Source organism: Leptosomus discolor, chromosome 2 (genome assembly GCF_034619465.1).
Source record: "Leptosomus discolor isolate bLepDis1 chromosome 2, bLepDis1.hap2, whole genome shotgun sequence".
Classification (NCBI taxonomy): domain Eukaryota; kingdom Metazoa; phylum Chordata; class Aves; order Leptosomiformes; family Leptosomidae; genus Leptosomus; species Leptosomus discolor.
The window spans coordinates 119,388,810-119,408,525 of NC_141392.1; the positions used below are offsets into that span (position 1 = coordinate 119,388,810).

The 19,716-nt window shown below is 38.6% G+C and overlaps 1 protein-coding gene across 2 annotated transcripts in view; it reads right to left on the reverse strand.

The window, feature by feature from the left end:
• ATAD2B (ATPase family AAA domain containing 2B) overlaps nucleotides 1-19,716 on the reverse strand; it is a 76,219-nt gene that overhangs the window by 56,249 nt on the left and 254 nt on the right. Inside the window, exons 2-5 of one of the 2 annotated variants that reach the window (XM_086460344.1) lie at nucleotides 4,734-4,888; nucleotides 3,920-3,966; nucleotides 2,721-2,874; nucleotides 422-524 (exon numbers count right to left, since the gene is read on the reverse strand). In XM_086460344.1, coding sequence (XP_086316470.1) covers nucleotides 422-524; nucleotides 2,721-2,874; nucleotides 3,920-3,966; nucleotides 4,734-4,888 — 459 coding nt within the window. Of the gene's footprint in view, nucleotides 1-421; nucleotides 525-2,720; nucleotides 2,875-3,919; nucleotides 3,967-4,733; nucleotides 4,916-19,716 lie in introns of both variants that reach the window. The other variant, XM_086460343.1, reaches the window with a different exon arrangement.

Sequence of the window (19,716 nt, forward strand, 5' to 3'; positions counted from 1 at the left end):
TTTTTCCAACAGAGCCCTCCATAGACTCAGTCTCATTTAATAGGTGGTAAAACCAGTCTCTCAGTATCTAGTCCATCTAATACATAGATAACATCAGTATCGAGCTGTTTTAGGGAATAACGCAGTGACAGTCCCTGGTCCTGTTTTCAGACTACCAGTGTGCTTCAAACCAAATGAGAATCACCACAGTAGATCATGGGAGCATGGCAGTCAATTCATCAATAAAGAAAGTATGATTTAGTATATATCCATGAATTTTGTTCTGAGTTTGAGTTTATTGATTTTTTTTTTTTATGTTATCCACTGAAGAGGATCCGAAACCTTTCAACAGAGCTACAGACAAATGTATGGAGATTGCAAAAACAAACATGCTCCCCCTTGATACCACTTTTATCCAAGTTCTGAGTCGCTCTGCACTTACGAATTCTGTATCTGTCCACATCCGTAGCCGTTCTACTTCCCCAGACCGCCTATTTCTCCTGATGTTAATATTATCCATTTCCTGTAGGACAGCTTCAGCAGTACTAAAATATACGTAACAGTTAACACACACACACACACACAAAAAATCAGTCTTAAAACAGCAGACATGCAGAACATTTTACATAACATCCAACAACTTAACGTATCTAATTCTACGGTCTGTTATGGCTATTCCAAGGTCTACAAGTCAACTAAATACACAAATGAATTAAAATCTGAAAATTTTAGGATAGCTACTTGAATCTATCCATTGATGACAAAACCAACCATCAGAGAAAACTGAAAGATGAACCTACAGAATATAAACTAAGGTGTATGCAAAAGACAAAATGCTGATGTCATTAAAATTCAGGCTTCAAATCAGGCTGTAGAATTTGAAAAAACATTTTTAAAATTCTTTTTTGCTCAGTGTAAATTGTAGCAGATAAATTTGTAACTGCTTAGATGTCAGATTAGATGTAAGATAATATTAAGTCTGCAGAATAAGAAAGTAAAGCTTTTCACCTACATAATTATAATACTGGGAAAGCAATTAATGCCTCCACCCCATAAGCTTTACAACTTCTTACCCTGGCTTCAGAAAGACATTAATACATAAAAGATTTTTTTTTTTCAATGTTAAATCAGTAACAGCTAGAATTTCATCATTCATCTTCTGATCTCACTACCATTTCTCATCTACTATTTAATTAGTCTACATTTTCATTATCTGAAGTATTTGTAAACAGCTGTCAAAACAATGGTGGTGTAGAAATAATAACCTTGGCCAAGATGCTTCATTGCTAAGGAAGAAAACAACAGAGTATTAGCCAGGCCAAGTCAATCACTTGGCCACCTGTCCTGAACATCAAGTTACTGCTCTCTGCGGTGATTATGGCATATTTCCACTGGAGTTCTACTATAATTGTATAATAACAGTAAGAAGGCAGAAACTTTAATTTCCTTTCTTTTGAGCTGTTTAAAAGTAAATCTAAAGGGTGAAATCCTGCCTAGAAAGAAGTCAGGGGAAGTTCTGGTGACAGAAGTCAGTAAAGTCAAGATTTTAAATAATTCTTCTTTAATATCTGCGATGTGTGACATAACCACTCCAAGTACAATCATGCTATAGTTTGCTATCAAAGAAAACAGGGTTGGAGGGGACCTGGAAAAGTCCACCTGCTCTGCCAGACAAGAACAAACTACACAATACCTAAATCATTCCTGACAGACGTGTCTAACCTGATCTTAAAAACCTCCAATGATTACAGAACACACTGTTATCAGTATAAGTTCATATATAGACTTCAGTACCATGATCTTATCAAATTACAATCTTCATGGTAGACTTTTTTCTACTGTTGATGAGGAGAGGGAGATTCAACTGCAACTAGAAAAATAAATGTAACTCAATATAGATTTGTAAACTGATACCAAGTAGTTACTGAGCAAATTGCAAAAGAAAATTAAATTAATAAAAAAGTCAACAAAATACATTTAACAATAAAGATTATATTTAGCAATTAAATGTTTATATTTAAATCATTTTCCAAGCATAGAGCAAGCAGTCTCTCACAGATGTGACTTATTAAAACCTGCTTCATAGGTGGGAAAAATTGAGGCATATTAAGTGACCCGCGCAGGGCCACACAGAAACAAATACTTCAAGAAAAGTATTTCTGGCTCCCATTCCTATGCTCAGACCAGACCGTGCCTCCCTCTCTGACCTACTTTGTCTGCACAGTAAATGTCAAAGTGACACCCACCCTATGTGAATTACTAACAAATGGTAAAAAACAAAAACAAGAAAAAGAAAGCTACAAATTTTTGATATTTTATGATCAAAATCATAGAAGCAAAATCTAGAAAGCTTCCGAGCATTGCTGCTCATCACCAATTTACATCACATTCAGGGTATCACTACATAAACAGGTTACGAAGAAACAAACTAGGGTGTGGATTTACAGCCAGTCTGCCGCTCTGCAGTAACTGCCAACACACACAGTTCTACCCAGGTGTAAACACAGAGCAGCTCACTCCTCAATGACAGTCTGGTAAGTTGCTCTGCCTTTCGAGCGTGGGTAACGCAGGCAGTTACAGCACAGGACGCAGCCTGTAGCTCAAACCACAATCTAGCTTGCCTCGACGCTAATACATTCCCACAGCAAAACACAGAGATGGCACTGGAAGACAGGGTTTTCTAACTTTTTTAAAAAATCATTAAGATGCTTTGTGAATACAACTGAAGTATCCCCACATACCTGTTTACTAGCTGATCAAACAATAAACTCTGATTCAAAGTTTCAAATCTGTTTTTCCTGGACCGACAACTTTTTCTGACTTCTATATCTCCGTTTATGCAAGCATGGTCCCCATCTCCCTTTTTTTCCCCTCGAAGGGGATGGCTTTTGAGAGCTAAGAGAAATTTGTATTACTACTTCAAAATGCAGGAAACAACATTTTCACAAACAAGAATGAATAAGAGAATACTTAGCAAGGACAATAAACCAAAAGTTACGAGCACCCTTATATTCACTAAAGAAATATATCTTTAAAATTCCTATCAAAGTTGTTTTACAAGCTATTTCTTCAGACTCAAACTTGTTTCCTTATATGATAAACTTATTTTACGATGAAAATTTGGCATACAAATATGCATTCAATATTTTTAAGTTAACAACAATACTAAAATGCACACTTGGCCCACAGTTTCACTTTTTAGTCTTTCGAATACAGTATCAAAAGGTCAGATACAACATATTGATTTCACAAGCAAATTTATATCAGCTGCTCTGTACAGTGCCAAAAAAAAAAAAAAAAAAAAAAAGATCCTGCTCTGATTGTTCCTTAGGCACCACAATAAACAATAAAAATACCAAATATGCTTAATGGGTTTACACACAGAATCAACACAGAACTAAACAAGACAGAATTGATGAAAAAGGGACACAAAAGACAAAGTAGTTTTAGCCGACATATGCAATGAGATGTCAAGTTTGCAAGGGACAAGCACATAGGAAAATTGTTCAAGCTAGCAGGAGCGGCAGACAAGGCAGGTCTCTCTAAAGCAATAGTAGAGTTAAGTAATGTTAAGAACCACAGAAGGCCAAATTTTAAATGAGCAAAGACAGTAAGTAAATTAAAGAGACCAGCTGGGAGAGGAAGGCCAAAATTAGTTCATAACAGTAAATTTGGGAATTAAGGAAAACATCAAGATAAGATCATGGCCAAGAGGTCTGAATTGAGAAGAGAAATGGAATTTCATCTAAGAATGTTCCCCATGTCCACAGAGAGCATCCAAGATGTTGACAGAAGAAAACTGAGCCAAAACAGTAACTTTTCTGGTCAAAATGGTCAAGAGTAATCAGTAAAGTTATCAAAAGTATATACAACTGAAAATCACTGACACAACATTGTTAAATGTAAAAGCAGATACAAAAAGGTCTGCTGTAATACTTACATAAGCTACGTCCATTTGGTAGTGTAGCACCAGGCTGAGAAGTTAACCTAGGAAACACATTAGACACACAAATAATGTTAACATCCTAGCAGACAACAGTCCGGTAGAGAATTACAGTCATTCTCACACAGGATGCGTTGCAAGAACTATTTTGATTTGTACATAAATATGAAATACGTATCTACAAAAGAATCTGTTTTAACTGAAAGTTCATGGCCCAGGAACATACTGTCTGCACTGTCTCATAATTACTTGTAATCATGTGAAGAACCTTATGAACACAAGAATACTTTGTAAAATACTATTAATCACAGTTATAAAATGAAACAAATTACTTCTCTTTCAAGTCATAAAAATGTGGCAGGACTGAGGCTGTATTTAATAAAATACAGAAATTTACTTGAGTCCTTATAACCAAATAGGGTAGAGGCTGAAAACAACAACGGAAAGAAACAAACTTGACCATTATCCATTCCCTAAAGATGATAATACTGATTTCCTAATTAAAATGTCATGTCTTCTTATAGCTTGAGTACATAAAAATACCAATTAAGTCACTAAATTCGGATGTATCAAGAGTCTAGAATTCAGACTGCATCTCGAGTAAAATTAACTTTCCATTTTTGCACAAACATGCAGAGAAAGGAAACCCACGTTCCCAGAGCCTGAAACTACAAGAAAATTGTATGAAAATAAGACACTTCAAAAATACACTCTTCAGTGCGAGCTGCAGCTCACTGCAGAGACAGTGTAAGTGGGTTAACAATACAGGAAAAACTGGTAAGACTTCATTTCTCTCTTGGCACCCAGTTACCTGGACTGTCCAGTTGAGATGCTCCATTCCTCTCGCTGCCCAGTACTGCGCGATTTTGATTTGTCTTTGCACACAGGATCAGCATGTTTTGAGGTACGTTTGGCGGGAGGAGATATGTGGCTATCACTCAAACTAGCATCACTACCTTCATCTTTCTGAAAAGAAAAAAGCATCAGACCATACTTAATTGGCTCATTTGTATATATCCTTATGGAAAAAGAGGAAACAAACTTAGTAAAAGGGAAGTCTCTATCAAAGTCTTAGTAACAGCCTGTGTGAAATACTAAAAATGTTTATTCTGAAAACGTTACTGGAAACAACTAAAATATTTAATTTTAAATGTCAAATTTTTCTAGAATACTTTACATTTATTTCTGAACGAGCATTCTAACCCACTGTATTCTGTATATCATACATGACACTGCTACTCTTACCCTACTTTCAAAAGAGCTAATGGTGCAATAAAGAGAAAAAAGGACTGAGGAAAATTAAGATACTTAGAAACACAGCATGAATTTACTCTGCTGACATTATCTTTTGTCTTTAAAATGCTTAAACAGTGACACTAAGGTCTTCCTTCTTGTAAGGGTTTTGCAATACCTTGTTCTCTTCTCTAGACTGTCACACACACAGCTATGAGTAACTGAAAGTGGATACTTCGACGGCACTTGCTGTCTAATGTGTTCATTAAGGGCATTATTCACACTAGTAGTAGTCGTAACACCTTTAAGAAGCACCTAAACACTACTAGAGGGTTTTTTTTCTGCTGCGCTTATCAGAGCTAATGTAGACAGAAACTCAGAGATAGTAGCAAGGGCCTACTTCAGAGCTGTGCATAAGAAGTGGACAGACAGCAAACTTTGGAGGATGCGCTTCTGTTAAGGTGAACTACAAATTTAAACAAAAAAAAAAAAAAATCAAGATTCTATAAACCACAAATTTTAGCTCAAGGAAACAGTCTTGACTAAAAAACTAAATATCCTCTCTTGCAACAACAGAGTAACCCATTTCCGAATATTAAGGTCCAGGAATTGTCAGTAAGCACTTAAACTAAGAGCAAAAGATAATTTTATTTATATACAAGGAGATAATAACGGAAATCTTGTTTGTTCATCAGGCTTATTAACAACAACAATCTGATTTGTACTCCAGATACTTCAACATCATGATGTCTCACGTACTCAAGAAAATTTAAAAAAAATAAAAAAAAAAGTCTTGTTCTGAAGAGAGACTATCACAGCACAGTATTTAGAAAGTGGCAAAGCCTAAAGGAATCCAAACGTACGGGCGCAGTTCAACAAGACACCTCAGCGCCCCTGAACCCAGGGACTGGCCCATGCACTCCCTTGCCTGGCTACACAGCACCCCTCCAACCTCCTTTGACCATTTTCTGTTTCTCTGACCCACTCATAAACCAAACTAGCTCACTAAAGCTTCCACAGTTCACTTTCCTTCTGTTGGATTAGCTTCCTACCTGGTTAGTGACCTGAATCATTTCACTGAGGGATCAGACAAGTACAAAAGATAACGCAAGAAAAAAACATGAGGGGAGGACGGGACCACTGTCTACAGGGAGAGAAAGCTGTGAGCGAAACAGGATGTCAGCATCACACCTTAACATTCTGTCCCCCAATAGCTTTTTAACGAATATTAAATACTTATCCTACTAATAAATTAATAAAAACAGTATTTATCATGATATAGCATTTATTTACTGAAAATATGATTTTTATTTATACTATAAATACTTATAAATACTTTTGATAACACTAGTAAATACTAAATACTAAAAACTAGTATTAATTGTTAACCAGCCCATGTTCACATTTCATTTTAAAAGTAGTTTGAACTTTGATAATTTTTAGTCCATTAAGGTAAATCCAGGGAAAGAAAGAGGTCTGTATAAAGATTCAATCTTAGGACTTCCTTAACACCAGTCTAAAACCAAAACAAATTCCACACTTTTTTTTCTTCCTCACTATTTCACTTCAGGAAGTACATCAACATAACTCAAAATAATATCTATACTAGAAGATCATAATTAAAACTTTAAACTAGGTGAAGTAGAAATTTGGGATCTAAGACTTATTCAAAGTGGCAGCAGAGGTAACTACCACCACGCCTAACACACACCACCTGTAAAATACATGCGCAGCCACCCAGCTGTTTTCTCTAATGCTCTGTAACCGCACAATACCGACTTTTCACAACACTTTAATAGCATACATACACACTTCTGAACACTGTAAGCATTTGTGTATGTACTTTTTGCTTTAATCAGCCACAAGTTTAGCTGTGGACTTAGAGAAATACCTCATTGCTATGTCAGGTTTAGTAACTACTTTCTGAAACTACAAGAGCTGCCCTGTGCAGGATAGAAGCAGTTTCAAGGTAAGCCACAGAACCAGTTTCAAACCGGCTAGGCGAGACAGAGAAAATGAAACTACAGAAGAGGATCAAGCATGTAACGAAGCTTCATGAGGGCTAACATTAAAGCTATTTTGTGAGCAGTGAAATCAGTAATGCACACGTTCCTATACTCCAACTCTACCCCTTCCCATGCAAAAATCCTAACTCCTCCCCGGTCTCCTATGACCACCTTTCTCTGCACTACCACCAGTTCCCTCCAGTCCCAAATCTCAAAATCAGCTAGTATTCCTCATTTGTCCTGTCTATTCATTGGTCAGAGGCAATACAGCGATGTAGTTACTCCTGAGCTACGTGCATGCCAAGCGGTCAGCTGGCAGGTAAAACAAAGTATTAGTAATCAACCTGGAGACAAAATCTGGTACTTTAGGTCTCCTCCCTCTGCTAGTGACCTACCAATATTCACAAAATTTATAAAACCTGAGTATCTTTGAGATCTCTAATACTGTCAAATGAACAGATATTGGCCAATAGCTTCCAAAAATGGAAGGGCAGGCTAACCGTCGGTGTGCTCACGTCAGGGCAGTTGCCCAAGGAACTAGACTAGCAATGAAGGGGTTTACTTAACAGAGGCAACAATCTCTGGTTCTTCTTGTTCAGGATATTATTTTCAGTTGAGCCTCATTTGTCTGCATATTAACTCTACACAGTAAGTGTACAAAGTACAAGTACACTAGCAAGTACAAAGCAAGTCTAAATTTTAAGACAGTAGATCCCAAACACTAACTTAAGTTAGGACACCTGGTCTAGTGATGCACTAACATACAAACTGTTTTACCATGAAGTAGTGACAAAGCTACTACAATGAAAAATCATTGAAATTTTAAATATATTAGTAAGAATCCAAGCTCCATTTTCCAGTTAACAGACAATCTTAAAAATTCAAGCTCTAGGGAAATCACACCTAGACTGCCATCCAGAACTTTCACCTACCTATAGTAAAATATGGAGATGGAGCTTTCATTACACTCAAGAGATTAGCCAAACTGGGATATGCTAGAACAAGAAAAGAAATTAATTTCAATCTGAGCAGCCTTTACAGAGAGCAATCTATCCACCGCTTCCTCACATTTATAGCAGAAGAGGTCTAATGATTCCACTGCACTCAACTTGCTCCCTCAAGTAACTGGGTCTCTTTATAACTTTAATGATTAAAAATAGCACTTCAGTTTCAACCCAGAAACTTATTACTTAACAGTGTACATCACGAAAACTAGTTCTGGGACTAGAAAGACAAATGTATGATACAAGCAAGAAACTCAAAAATTAAGATAATAATGCAATTGCAGAAGTAGGAACCAATGCACTCAACTCGAAGCTCCTAATGAAACACTGGCACCGAAGCAAACATCCTCACACGCTGAGAGAATGCAGACAATACAAATTAATAAAATCTCAATCATGTCAGAAATTGCTCAAAAGCATACCAAAGCCACAAAGAAAAAGCAAGCACATAAAAATCACTCATTTTTTACGAGTTTACCTAGTGTCAGGTAAGAGGTAAACAAAATTAAGCACAACTATATTGATCTAACAGAAATAAAACTCCCACCAAACTCCAGCTGTGATCCAGAACCACCAGAACCCAGCACAGCTTCTTACGGAGAGCACTCTCACTAATAATGAGTAAGGAAATAACTGGAGTTAACAGGATACCATCCGTGGTCTAGACTGGCAAAACATAGTCTTCATTATCTTTGGATTCAAGAGTAAAATGGAATGTGACAGCTGAACGAATACTGCAAATTAGCTGTTCAGCTAAGATTCACCAACAAGGGTCTTGCAGAGGTAGTGGGGCAAACTCTGGCAAAACACCTTCACCGAAAGCAGCTGAACGACGGCAATGATAAATCTAGAAACAAAATCTAAAATGAGTAAGTAAATAAAGCAATAAAATAAATATAGCTGCATACTTATCTCTGTGTTTTGTCTACGTTGCATGAAAAAGATGGGAAAAATATTTATTATAATACACACATTCATGAACAAGCTACAAAAACCCTGACATAGAATATCAGCAGTAGTCTCTTCCATGTCCACCCCTAGATTTCAAAACAATAATTTGATGCTAACAGAGCTTTATTTATAACATTTAAACACAAGTCCTTAAGTTTTGAAAGAAGATAAACTAGAAATCAATTAATAAAACTGACTTCTTCCTTCTCAGTCTCTTAGGAAAAAAAAGCGACTACATCAACACAGTCTTTCAGCATGACTGAAGAACACACATACCCAGGGAGTCCTCACCAACAAGGGCTTGCCTTCAGGTATATCACAGGGACCAGCTAGCTAAAGCATGATAGCCGATTAATTTTGAAGTTAAAATACAAAGACTACTTCTACCATATTGAAGGAGAGAGGGTGGGGTCTTTTCGTTTCTTCTGGCTTTTAAGTTGAATCTCCTGGCCAAGAGAATATCCAAAGAACTCCTCACTAGATGGCTGGTCTGAACAACCCAAGATGACCATAATCCAGCAGTCTCGGCAATACAGGACGAGTACGAACCATCTCTATCACTGTCATCTCCAAGTACGCAAACGCAAGTTCATCGAGTTTTTGAGTAAGGGACGACATAACATTCAAACCACAACCACACCTTGCAATTTCTGAAAAGACTCCATCTGGTTTGCCACAGGTTCAGCTGTATTAAAACACAGGTATGTAGACATGAATATTTGAGTTTTCCACCATGGTCAAACTTGCTCTCCTTGCCCCACATTTCGTGGATCACACCCTTCTTCTGACTAACTCTCTGCCGCACCCAGAAAGTTAGCATGATAGCTCATACAACTGCACAAGTCAGACATGAGAGTTTTCAAGCTAATGTTTTAAACCTTTCAATATCGATGTTTTTCTCTTTTCTGGGACCTGCTCCCACATCGAAGACATGAAATTAAGACACAGTGACATTCAATCTTCAACTGACCAATCCTGTTCCTCTGCATTTTGTTAAAAGCAAAAACTATTCTAGTTAGTTTTTCTTTTTGCCCCACTGAACAAGCATGAAACACCCTGAAATTTACTATTGTCTTAATAATAATGGAATAAGCATTTCCAAGAAATCTGTTTCAGCTACAGGTTTTCAAAAACCACTACTTCTAACTTTAGTTAATTCTTATCTTCTGATATTTAAAAGTAACTTTTTCCTCCCCATCTGACTCTCTGAAAAGGCAACAACGACTTTGGACATCTCTCAATCTTATTCTTACTAACTCTGGAGAAACTGAATCCAGGTCATCCAGTTATTTCTAATATAATTTAAAATGTATCTTGCGAATAACAACATATCTCCCTAGATGTCCCAGAATATTAATAATCTGGATTAATATTTTAAAAGCACGTGTGGAAAAAAACGTGATCCACCTTTTCCCCTACCAGTTCATGCAAAGTTCCTGTGGAAGAGGCTATCCATTAAAAGAAATAAAATACATACCTGGGGATATTTAATGCATTTAATAAACATTTTTATCACAACGGTATGAAAAGAGTTGTCTTTCCAAAATAAAACTTGTATTCATGAAAAAAACATGATTGTGTCTCCAGTGTACCAATTAGTTAAGCTCATTACTCATTTTTGCCCTCGGATAACTATTCAGTTAACAAATAACTTGCTGCTATAACGCCATTTCAAACACACCAATAAAATACACCAAAACCACTCTCTATCTGTATGTCCAGTGATTCTGGATAAGCCACTTGCTCGCTTATATATCAGTTTCTGCAAAGGTTAAAAAAAAGGGATTAATATATTAACTTCTACAAATTTATCGCATTAAAGATCTACTTTAAGATCTATTGATGGAAGTTAGTAAGAGCTAGGTATCCTTCCTAATGCATTTTTGGGTTAGGCATACTAAGGAATTTTAAAAAAATCAAAAGGCTTCACAATCTCTTTGAGGTATTTTTAGTTTTGCTCTCATTTGGTTCCAAATTCTAGTAACTAGATCAAACAAATTTTCTACCATGACTGTGATAATATCATCTGAACAGAATCTAGTAAATCACTGCAAACCATATTTCAAGTTGTTTTGTTTTGTTTTAAGTTCGTCACTTTGCTTTATAGCATCTTCAACAACAACAAAAAAAGGATTACAACTGTCCTTAGGCTCGGTACAAATTTTCAGTAGCCGAAACGCTCCCATCAGCTTGCTCAAACTACGGACCACACCTTGCCTTACACATCTGCACTATGTCCTAATTTCAGGATGACACACTGCACTACCCACTCTCTCCAGCACCAACACATCCTCAACAAGCTCCTCCACACCCCAACCCACATTTCCCTGGCAAATGCCCTTAGCCCCTCTTCTGTGGGAGGACTGACTACCTGCTTGGCGGGAAGAGGTAAGACCTGCTACACTTGTCTGGGGGAAGAAGGTAACGTGACTCAACTCCAGGTCGCAGCATAATACAGCAGACTGCATTCATGTCGGTACACTATGTACTGCTGCACGCTAAACATCTACTTTCATGTCCTAAAAATCCAGTAAGTATACTGCCTGTGCCTTCAAGTGACAATAAGCTGGAAAAAAATGTACTTGGATTAAAGCACATTAACTACCTTACTAAGAACTTCATGTTTCATTAAGGACCTCATGTGCTAACCTTACTGATAGCTTGAAGAGACACAAAGTTGGCTTAAAAGAACCCATCTTCTGATCACAATTCTCCAATTTCCACTTGTTTGCACACAGTCATTTATCAGACAATGGCTCTCCATGAGTGTTAAGGAAAAATAACAAGATTCACACTTAAGTGTTTGATGATCTTGGAATAAACAACTATTAATGCTGTACTTCGTTGGTGATAATGATAGTAAAGAATGTCTCAACTGCAGAATCATCTAAATTCTTTTAATATTCAGCTTTTCGGTTTGTTTTTTTCAGGAAACTATGCCTACATCGATAATAGCCATTAAGAATATAAATATCATCATCCAGACTTTTTCAGAAGAACAAATTCCTCCCAACTCATTCAGGTGAAAAACATATTTTTTGCATGAGAAGATCTGCTTCATTTTTTCAACAGATTTCCATTTTATTTCCTGAAAATCTTCAACTCTAGAATTCAGGTTATTTAATAAACGTGAAAGCTTTTGAGAAAAGTTAAAAGTTTACAAGTTAAAATCAGAAACCACTACCTACAACACTGTTCATGGTGTATTTTCACACTTGCAACCATTCCCTCTGTCTATAATAGAGACACCTGTTCGTATCCAGGTTGAGTGCCTTCCAACAGCTTTTGATCGGACATCCAAAAAACTCTTGCAATCTATAGCCTACTTGTAGGTTCATGAAAGAAAGGGAGAGTGAGCTACAGAGCAGGCTCTGCCAAACTATGACAGAGCCCAAAACCAGTGAGCTGAGGTTTGTCCTCCACCCGCCATCACTGCCCTGCTCCAAGCATTTCCACCATGAGTGTTCTTCACTCCTCCTTTGTGCCTTCACTAAAGTTAGGGAGACACTGTGAATTTTCAGCTAACAATCCAATCAGAGGGATGGAGGGGAGGCAAGGGGAAGCAGGAGGATGTGGGGAGAAGGGTTAGTTTCAGCTGGACTGATAACCAGATCCTGATCCAGCTGATCGAACGGTCAGGCAAGCATTACTATTGGCAAGTCTATTCCTTTTCACAACTGCAGAGCTAACAGCTTGCAGCACATGAGAAATCACACACCTTCAGAAGAGCAAGTCTACCGAGGTCTCTACCTGCTCTATGGGGGTCCACACCTCACTGACAAGTTTTTCTAGAAGATCCACATATCAGAAGTTTTTAAAACCACTGATCTTCCTAATGGAACACTGAAGGAATACTAAAAGCAAGACATTTTTAGTCAGAACCTTATTAACCATTTCCATGGGTTTCTATATTCTGTTAACAAAGACTTTTAAAGCAAAAATTATATTTATGTAAACAGTCAAGAATGATTACAATTCAGAAGTGGAAAAAATGCAAACATTCAAACAACAACTTTTTTTCCTACCCTTAGTCCTGCTGAAAAACCCCATCCCAAAGAAAGTCTGGAGGACATAGCTTCCTTCTAGTACTACTATAAACCTCAACAAATAAGCAGAATTATCTGAATGAGGATAGCAAGTAGGCGAACAGAGAGAACCCTTAGACCAGAGGGTTCCCCAAGGTTTGGACATGACCAGGTACTCCACTCACTAAACTAAGCAAGGAACCGCCTGTAGCAAGTGAAGCTACAGGAAGGAAGTCTTCCATATGAAAAAAAAACCCGTGGGATTAAAAACACTTCTATATCCCTAGCTACAATGCACTTGAAAACAGTATTTCAAAAGAAAAAGCTAATTAAAATTGTGTAAAATCGTACTATGAAATCTTAAGATTAATGTACTGAAATTTAAATCATAATAAAAACAACATTCAAGGTCTGAAAAATGAATCAGAGAAATAATAGAAGGTAGTTATTAAGTATTTGGAATGAGGGATTGCTGAAGCATGGCAACAAATTTCAATGCAAGTAATCTCTTCCACGTGTACAGAAAGAACAGCTTCTTCATTTCAGGCTATTTAAATAGCTCGGCTCGACTACTTATCCATTTTAAATGAAGCAATTGACTGGGGTTTAGAGAAAAGCAAAAAACCCCATTTCCCAAATTATGAAAACACTCAAACTGAAGTATCTGCTCAGAGTTTAACTGGACACAAACTTTCCACCAAAGCTTTACATTAGTCAGGTCATTAACAGACACTGCTAGAAGCAGAAGGATAAAAATCACAAAATTCAGAACAGGCTACAAAAACTACAGAACTTGGACAAGCTCATAAATTCTGTATTTCTGGTAGAAGCACTAAGGCTACCTCCTTTATACCTAGTTCAACTGCAGCTGAAGCTATTAGAGCATACACATACTCAGCAGTGCAAAACGAAAAAGCTGACAGAAGATAACACATTAATCTTACAACTGGTTGAAAAGTGGACTGTTTTAATAGCTACCAAGCAAGAAGAAATTAAATTTATTCAGGAAAAGAGTCCAAGCAAGTATAAATGCAAAACGACACTTAAACAATTTAAAGCAAAATTAATGGTTAAAATAAACCATGAAAATCCCATCAAAGGTAATAAAGACAGTATTTCAAGAGTAAACTCAGAGACAGAAAAATTATTTAGAAAAAGCAGCAAAGCATGGAGAGTAAAAAAAGAAAAAAGGATTAAAAAAGTCTGAAAAATTATTGTCAGCTCCCTTCATGAAAGTGGGTTCATGAGTGATATCACTCTCCCACAAAGTAATACCTTCAAGCCAAAACATCTAATAAACCATCAGCAACCTTTAAAATGGTCTCAGCTAAAAATAAGAGCAGTGAAAGCTTCAGCTCACTGATGCCGACTTGCTGGATGCTTTAGTTTGAGAAGGGTTTTATGAAGTTTTACGTGGAAATCGTTTAAAGCATCATTACATTGGAATGAAAACCTTTCCACAGTATAACAAATACTTGACAATTTAGGGCAGGGTGTGCAAAACTATACCACATCCAACTGAAACTGCAGGGGGATGGAGGTGATCAGAACATAATTACCTGAGCTAATTATCTTGCATAACCCCAAGCTGTACGCCACTCTTGCACAACTGTCACGGGATCTCTCACGGCAATGGGTTAAGCCTCCTGCTTTAAGTTTAAACCAAGAGACAGGAGTTGGAGAAGCAGTTTTTATTAATATGAATATTGGGCTTGTCCCAAAGTCAAAGGAAGCAATGCAGCACACCAACATCAGCATCGTTTCCTGAGTAGTCTTTGGAGCTCTTACTCACTCACTGGAGAGGCCCGAGATTGCTTCCCTTTAAGGCCCTGCAACAGCGTGACCGCAAAGATCACCGGCTTCCAACAGGACGCGCAACTGCCTCCCAAAACAAACCGCGTACACTTCGCAGGTGTCTCGACTTCTGACGGTGGCCCAGACCAATTTGGCAAGATACTTAGGAAGAATTCCAACTCAGGACACCCCTTTGGAAACACGGAAGGATTACAAATACTGACTGTGTGGTATTGTGACAGAAACTTGGACATAGATTGCTTCCAACAATTGCTCAATTTCCCACCGCTCACAGATGTATTAATACCATGCTACTAAGGAACAGACTGCACGATTCGCTTTAGATCACTGATACTCTCCCGCTAAGTCCCAAAAGAGCAGCAGACCACTAAACCAGAAAGAACCTGACATTTTATTACACCCTGAAAAGATGAGCTTTCTTGGGAATCTTCCTTTAAATGAAATTGTTTGGAATAACTTCACAAGGCTCTATATTTCAGGAAGTATTTCAAAGAACTGTAAAGCGTTAGCCTCAGCACCTTTATTGGTGTTACTGTAAACTTCAACAGTAAGACAATGCAGTTCTTTAAAAACACAGATATTTGAGAGGAGCGTTTTTCCCCTGAAGAGCTTTACATGCAGGTGACCAGCAAATATAATTTTTCCAGCATAAGGAGGAAACTCTGACTTTTTCTACAGCTTTATTCTAAACCACAGAACATACAGAACACTGTAGGACACTTCACAAAGAAGACAAAGAAAATATGCTAATCTGAATCAGGCTATTTCATAAAGGAAAATTTAATTTTTAGAAAGCTCTAGGGAGTATGTTTAAAGCCAATATTTTAAGAGAAATAATAATTTTTTTTTAAAGTTCATTTTCCATGTTTTCAATAGCTGACCATTAAAGACTTTTGAAGTAGTAAAACACAGCAATGAGCTCATGCTACAAAAGCTGCTGTAGCACTCAGAAATCAGGACAAATATTTATTGTTACAGACGGAGAAATTACAGTAAGAGACACTGAAATACACTGGTATTACAGAGCACAAAAATGCTGCTTAGCTTTATAGCTCCCCACACTAGAGCCCTCGATGTCAATCCTCAAGTCCACGTTTGCTCCTGTTAGCAATTAAGCACAATGGAGAGCTCTAGGTTGCCACCGAGCAAGCTGAACGATGTCGGCAGTACCGTTAGCTGGGATCACGTGTCACAATTTATCACAGTGCCCTCGAGTAGCTCTTAAGACACTGCTAATGCTTTCTTGGCTAATTAAATTAAGCTAATCTTGTATACATTTCTAAAATGTCTACCTAATACGCTGACGTGATTTAAGAGTGTTTATTCCACAATAAATTTGTTAGTTTTCTTGATCAATAGTTTTGATTTGTGTTTTGGGATGGTCATGAAAAATAATTTCAATTGCCAAGTAAGTGTTACCACCAATCACACCTCAATGCCTGAAAACATAAGACACCGGTAAATCTACAGCACAAATTTAACCAGTTAAGGTCACAGTACCATCAATTTTTTCATAGTGTGAATCAAGTCCACTGGATTTATAAGCCTTGTGTTACAATTCTATGTTTCTGAAAACTTTGGAAGATTTCGAAGCCCTTTCCTTGTCAGAATGCTTTAATATAAAGCTGTAAGACTTCCCAGGTTTTAATGCTAGAAAGGAAAACACGCATATAATTTATATAGAGGCGGAACACAAATTTCTGTAAAGATAGCTTCAATGTCTATTAAATAGTGTGTAAAACAATCCTGGAAATAAGAAAAAAATACACCAGGTTTTCCTCTCCATACCCTCTCTACGCACTTTGCTATGACATCATTTCAGAAAATAAACTTCTTGGCTCCTTGATCCATTTAGTGAGGGATTTTGTTCATTTTAATCTGGCTTCTGGTCAGTGGACACACATGTATTCATCTCCATCACTGAATGCATGGTCACCAGTCAATAATTCAAAACAGTTTACTTTCCCAAGGCTGACGTCATCGCTTTCTCTAAGATGAGCAAGTACTATAGAGGGAATACAGAGAACACGATAAAGGCATTGGAGGCTATTACAGCCCATTTCCAGAGAATGCGAGTCGCTTCCGAATTCAGCTGAGACAAAAATGGACACTATTAATATGCAACTCAACGTAACATTGAACCGGAAGACTAGCAACTGAACTCAAGTTCTTGGGAGAGGAGGCGTACGAGGTTATCCTCACAAACGTATGCCAAAAAATCCCTATGTATACCAGAAAAAGCCAGGAGGAAAAAAAGGAGAGAAAGGAAATGCGTATAAAAGAGGTGGAAGGCAACTTCTAACCCCTCATGTGGTCTAATCAGCATCTTATAGGATGCCATTAGATTACTAACTCAGTTTTTGTTGCTAATAAGGAACAAATAGATGATCTTTTAAAATATATTCTGAAAAGTAATTACAAGCATTGCCACTGAAAAGCATTTCTCTGTGAGTCCAAGTCAGAACCTCCGTGGAAGAAAATTAAGCCACATAGTGCAAATAAGAAGCGTACTGTCTCTGCCAGAGCTCCAAACTCTAGCTGCCCATTAACCCCATTAACTGCTGGTAGTAAGGCTGGTTTCCTGACATGACACCCAAATAACTTCAAAACGACACACTGTTCCAGTCAACTTTGAAAAAAAAAAAATGCATACAACTGCATGAGAACAATCCCAGTACACTTTCTGCACAAAACACAGCCTCGCTATCTGTCTCCCGACAGTCACTTCCAAAAGCAGAGGCTTTGTCCTCCTACTGCTATACTTATTCATGTTCTAATCACAGAAATCCTCCTCCGGCACTACTTGAAGACGATTCAGGAGCTTGGAAAGATGCTGTATCGCTGACAAATACTTACATCTGAAGAATAAAAACAGTTGTACAAAGACAACTTTAAAATACGGTGGGCTATATATATATATATTACAAAATTCACTGACAGAAAGGGGAAAAAACAAACAAACAAACAAAAACCTTCCTGGGTAACTTCTGCTCATCTTTGGCAACTGCATCTTTAAAAAAAAAAAAAACATGATATTTGCCGTGAAGTGAAACATGTCCATTCCCATACACCAAATGTATACTTAACTTTAGAAGAAATGCTTTTTTAAAAGCATGGGTAATATCCTGGTATGTATTTACAGATTTTATGACAGTATTTTGCACAATCTCCTTTCCCTACACCATGACAATAACATAATTTAAATATTTTGTAGCATTAAAATACTATTCATAGATGAAAAATATTTGGAAAGAAGCCCAACCTATTTTTCTTTTAGCAGCAGCAAACTCCCTGCAAAGCAAGCCAGTAAGGGTTACACCAAACTTCGCCTCACAGACCACAAGACCCACAATACGAATAAATAGAAACTGCATACTAGAACAAGCAGAACGGCTTTTTACAGCTACGGTGCTGCATCCACATGAGTCTAATGAAATTAAACAAGGAAGAAACAAGTGACAACAAGGAAAAGTAAGATGGGGGAAGGGAAGAACTGTGAAGCGTGAAAGAACTGAAAGGGAAGCACAAAACATATAGAATATCTAGTCAGTGATTTTTTTTTCAGTATTTTAAAACTAAAAGGATGGGACAAAAGGTTTTCTTAAAAGTCCAGGCGTCATCCTTCTGATCTGCCTCTGGCTGTTTTTCTACTTGTCTGATTAACTTCATCCTTAGCAAAGGCTGGAACACTGTCAGTTGGTGCTTGACTGTCAAATGCTTTGACTCTCAATTTTCACTTCCGTATTTACATTGCTTTTAAAACATGTATGCCAATTAGGCAACTAAAACCACTGGTTCAAATCTTCAAAGAAATACGTGAAGTTTTGTCAAGAAAAGAAAAGCCCTGCTTATAACTGAAAAAATGCAGTTGTCGTCAACAACTCTGTTTAGAGACAACATGGGAAAAAAAAGAGCCTCACGAATCCTTTCTTCCAGTTAGAATTCACCAAATGTTGATTTTCCCAATCAGGCTGTAGAACTCACTTGCCAGCAGACCGTACCACCAAAGCTATTACAGTAAGTTACGTTGGGAAAGCATCTAACTTAAACCCGACGGCAAAATTGCACCCTCCCCGCTCGGCGGGTGGGGGGCTGTCACAACAACGGGCGACCTTTCTCAACCATCAGCTTTCTCCCGTCCAAGCCGCGGCGAAGACCCGCTCCAGCCGAACTAAGGTCATTTAGGGAAAGCGGAAAAAAAAAAAAAAAAAAAAAAAAAGGACCGAGGATTGCGAAGTTGCTGCAGGCGCAGCTCCCAACTTTTGTCTGGCGGCCGGCGCAGCGCCGGGCGCGGCCGCAGGGGGAGCCCCGCGCCGCCGCCGGACCCCCCCGCCTGCCGCCGCCGGCCCTGCCAGCCCCAGCCCGGCACAGACACCGGCGGCAGCAGAACAGCAACTTCGCCTCCCGTGTCCCCGGCCGCCCCCTCGGCCGCCCCCGCCGCCCACGGCCCCTGGCAGCGGCCTGCGCCTCTCACCACTCCGGCGGAGTCCGCCCTCTCCCCGCCGAGCGGGGAACCCAGTTGGGACGCGGGGTGCGTGGCTCTCCGCAGCCGCCCCCCCGCGTCCCCGGGCTCCCCGCCGGCTCTGCTGTCCCTCCTCACCCCAGGCTCCCCGCCGGCTCCGCCGTCCCTCCTCACCCCGGGCTCCCCGCCGGCTCCGCCGTCCCTCCTCCTCCCCTCAAGCCGACAGCCGTCTCCCCCCCCCCCCCCCCGCAGCTCCCGTACCCGCGGCCCCCCCGGCAGCAGCGGCGCTGTCCCCAGC